Raw genomic sequence first — 2,500 nt, forward strand, 5'->3', positions numbered from 1 at the left:
GAAAATAACATGAGAATTCTGAATGCTCATTCTCTGATTATGGGAAAAGAACAAGACTTATCCGGGAAGATCAAAGTTTTCTGAAGGTCCATTCCAGAAAGGCTGAATTTGTGCGCTGCTCATAGTTTCCTTTGTCTCACAGCAGTGGTTGCATCCTTTCCACCCAAAAGTGCTTAGCCCTAAGTCCCAACCCCTGTAGGAAAACTGTCTCCTATTGGGAAAGCATGTGAGAGCTCACAACCAGGCCCCATCTCCAGCATGCACTGCATGGATGGTGGATACAGCAGCATCAACCACCGGGAGAGGGAATCTGGTAAGAGGGTGGATGACTGGGAAGCATGGCTGTTCCCAGAGGTATGCAAATCATTCTCACCTAAGGGGCAATGCTGAAGGCTAGAATGTTACTGTTTCCTCTGAAACTTCAACCCATTATTTTAAATACATATACTACACTGAGCATTTTTTTCTTCTAGAAAAATATGTCTTTAAACCTCTCCCAGGTGCTTCCTAAATATGATCGTCTATAAGCTAACAGCCACCATGCTCTTCCCTCAAATACTCCATTCCTCAATTTCTTAAACCTTTCTTTCCTCATTTGGCATGGGTTCCAGGCCCAACCATCTTAGTTTAACACCTTTGAACACATTTTGGTTAGTGGCTAATCCTTCAACATTGTGGGCCCTGGAGCAATTGCAACACTTCATTTGAGGCCTGACCAAACCAGAATAAAGTATAACCATTGCTTCCTCAATTTTTGATATTACAATTCCATGTATGCAGTCTCTGGTGACCCTGGCATCTTCACTGCCCCACAACATTGCCAATTACATAGTTTACTAAAGTTCCAAGATGTTCACCACCACTCATTGTTCTTTTACAGCTGGATCTCTGGGTCCAAGTGAGCACCTCACAGTCCCCTACAACTATCTCACCTGTGCCTTTCCTGTCCTCCCTCCTCAAGCAGGTCCAAGACAGTGGACCTAAGGAACGGCAGCACAGTGACAGAGTTTATCCTCGTGGGCTTTGAGCAGAGCTCCTCTTCCACTCGGGCATTGATCTTTGCCCTCTTCTCAGCCCTCTACAGCCTTGCCATGGCCATGAATGGCCTCATCATCTTCATCACCTGGACAGACCCCAGGCTCAACAGCCCCATGTACTTCTTCCTTGGCCACCTGTCCTTCCTGGATGTCTGCTTCATCACCACCACCATCCCACAGATGCTGATCCACCTGGTGGCCAAGAACCACATTGTCTCCTTTGTCTCTTGCTCGACCCAGATGTACTTGGTCTTCTCTATGGGTGTGGCCGAGTGCATCCTCTTGGCTTTTATGGCCTATGACCGTTATGTTGCTATCTGCCACCCACTCAGCTATGCCCAGATCATGAGCCGGCAGGTTTGTGTGAAGCTGGTAAGCACTGCCTGGTTCTTTGGGCTGATCAATGGCATTCTGCTTGATTACATGACATTTCGTGGTCCGTTCTGTAGAGACAACCACATAGAAAACTTCTTCTGTGAGGCTCCCATAGTGATCGCTCTCTCTTGTGGAGACCCCCAGTTTAGTCTGACGACGATCTTTGCCGATGCCATCGTGGTGCTGCTCAGCCCCATGGTGCTCATTGTCATCTCCTATGCACGCATCCTGGCCTCCATCCTTGGCAGAGCCTCCTCCTCAGGTCGTGGAAAGACCTTCTCTACTTGTGCTTCCCATCTGACTGTGGTCATCTTTTTCTACACCTCAGCCATGTTCTCTTATATGAACCCTCGCAGCACACATGGCCCTGACAAAGACAAGCCTTTCTCCCTCCTCTACGCCATCATCATCCCCATGTGCAACCCCATCATCTATAGTTTTCGAAACAAGGAAATGAAGAGGGCCATGGTGAGGGCCCTTGGGAGGACCAGCCTGGCCCAGTCCAAGTCTGTCTAGTGGGAAGCCTCCTGGAAGAGAAGCTCCCTCCCCCAGCCCTGACAATTGGGTAACTCTCCAATGCTGAAAGGCTCTAGGAAAGAGCATTCATAGTTTTCTTTCTACTCGCATCAGACCTGGAAGATTATGTTGATGTCTAATGCTCATCTGTCTGATTTCACTTCAAGTGTTGTTTTCTCTTGGTCCTTTCTCAGGATAATTTGAGACTTTCCTACTTTTTTCTTCTATGTTGTCAAAACAGGATCTTATAAGACATATATGTACTTGATTCCATTTCATTTTATTTGTACAGTACTTTTACACGCTGTTCCCAGCCTGAGTTTTGCATATACATTTAGAACTAAAGTTTTCTTCTCTTTCAACTTGTCATTTTAGTCTTCTTTTCTTTCTCAAATTCCACTCTCATATCCTGAATCCACCTTCAACCACCTCACCTCTACATAAGAAGTAGTGGGAAAAGTTAAGAAAAAGGAAATTAGGGAGCAGTGTTGATAATTAAGAAAAGTCAGAGAAAAGAAGAAAATGAAAAAGATCATCAGCCTGAACTCTGTATCTTAGCCTCCACTAGCCCA

At 45.9% G+C, this 2,500-nt stretch overlaps 1 protein-coding gene across 1 annotated transcript; it reads left to right on the forward strand.

Moving 5' to 3' along the window:
• Positions 1 to 325: 325 nt before the first annotated feature.
• LOC113922322 (olfactory receptor 10AD1) lies at positions 326 to 1,928 on the forward strand. Its single transcript, XM_027594259.1, has 2 exons — positions 326 to 354; positions 965 to 1,928. The coding sequence occupies exons 1-2, from the start codon at positions 326 to 328 to the stop codon at positions 1,926 to 1,928; spliced, it is 993 nt and encodes a 330-aa protein (XP_027450060.1).
• Positions 1,929 to 2,500: the final 572 nt, after the last annotated feature.

The sequence above is a fragment of the Zalophus californianus genome, chromosome 9, assembly GCF_009762305.2.
Source record: "Zalophus californianus isolate mZalCal1 chromosome 9, mZalCal1.pri.v2, whole genome shotgun sequence".
Classification (NCBI taxonomy): domain Eukaryota; kingdom Metazoa; phylum Chordata; class Mammalia; order Carnivora; family Otariidae; genus Zalophus; species Zalophus californianus.

Bases quoted from the DNA above. Each gene is read 5' to 3' on its own strand.
- LOC113922322 (XM_027594259.1), top strand. From the start codon at position 326: ATGACTGGGAAGCATGGCTGTTCCCAGAG. The intron at 355-964 runs GTATGCAAATCA...CTCCTCAAGCAG, and splicing joins AAGCATGGCTGTTCCCAGAG to GTCCAAGACAGTGGACCTAA.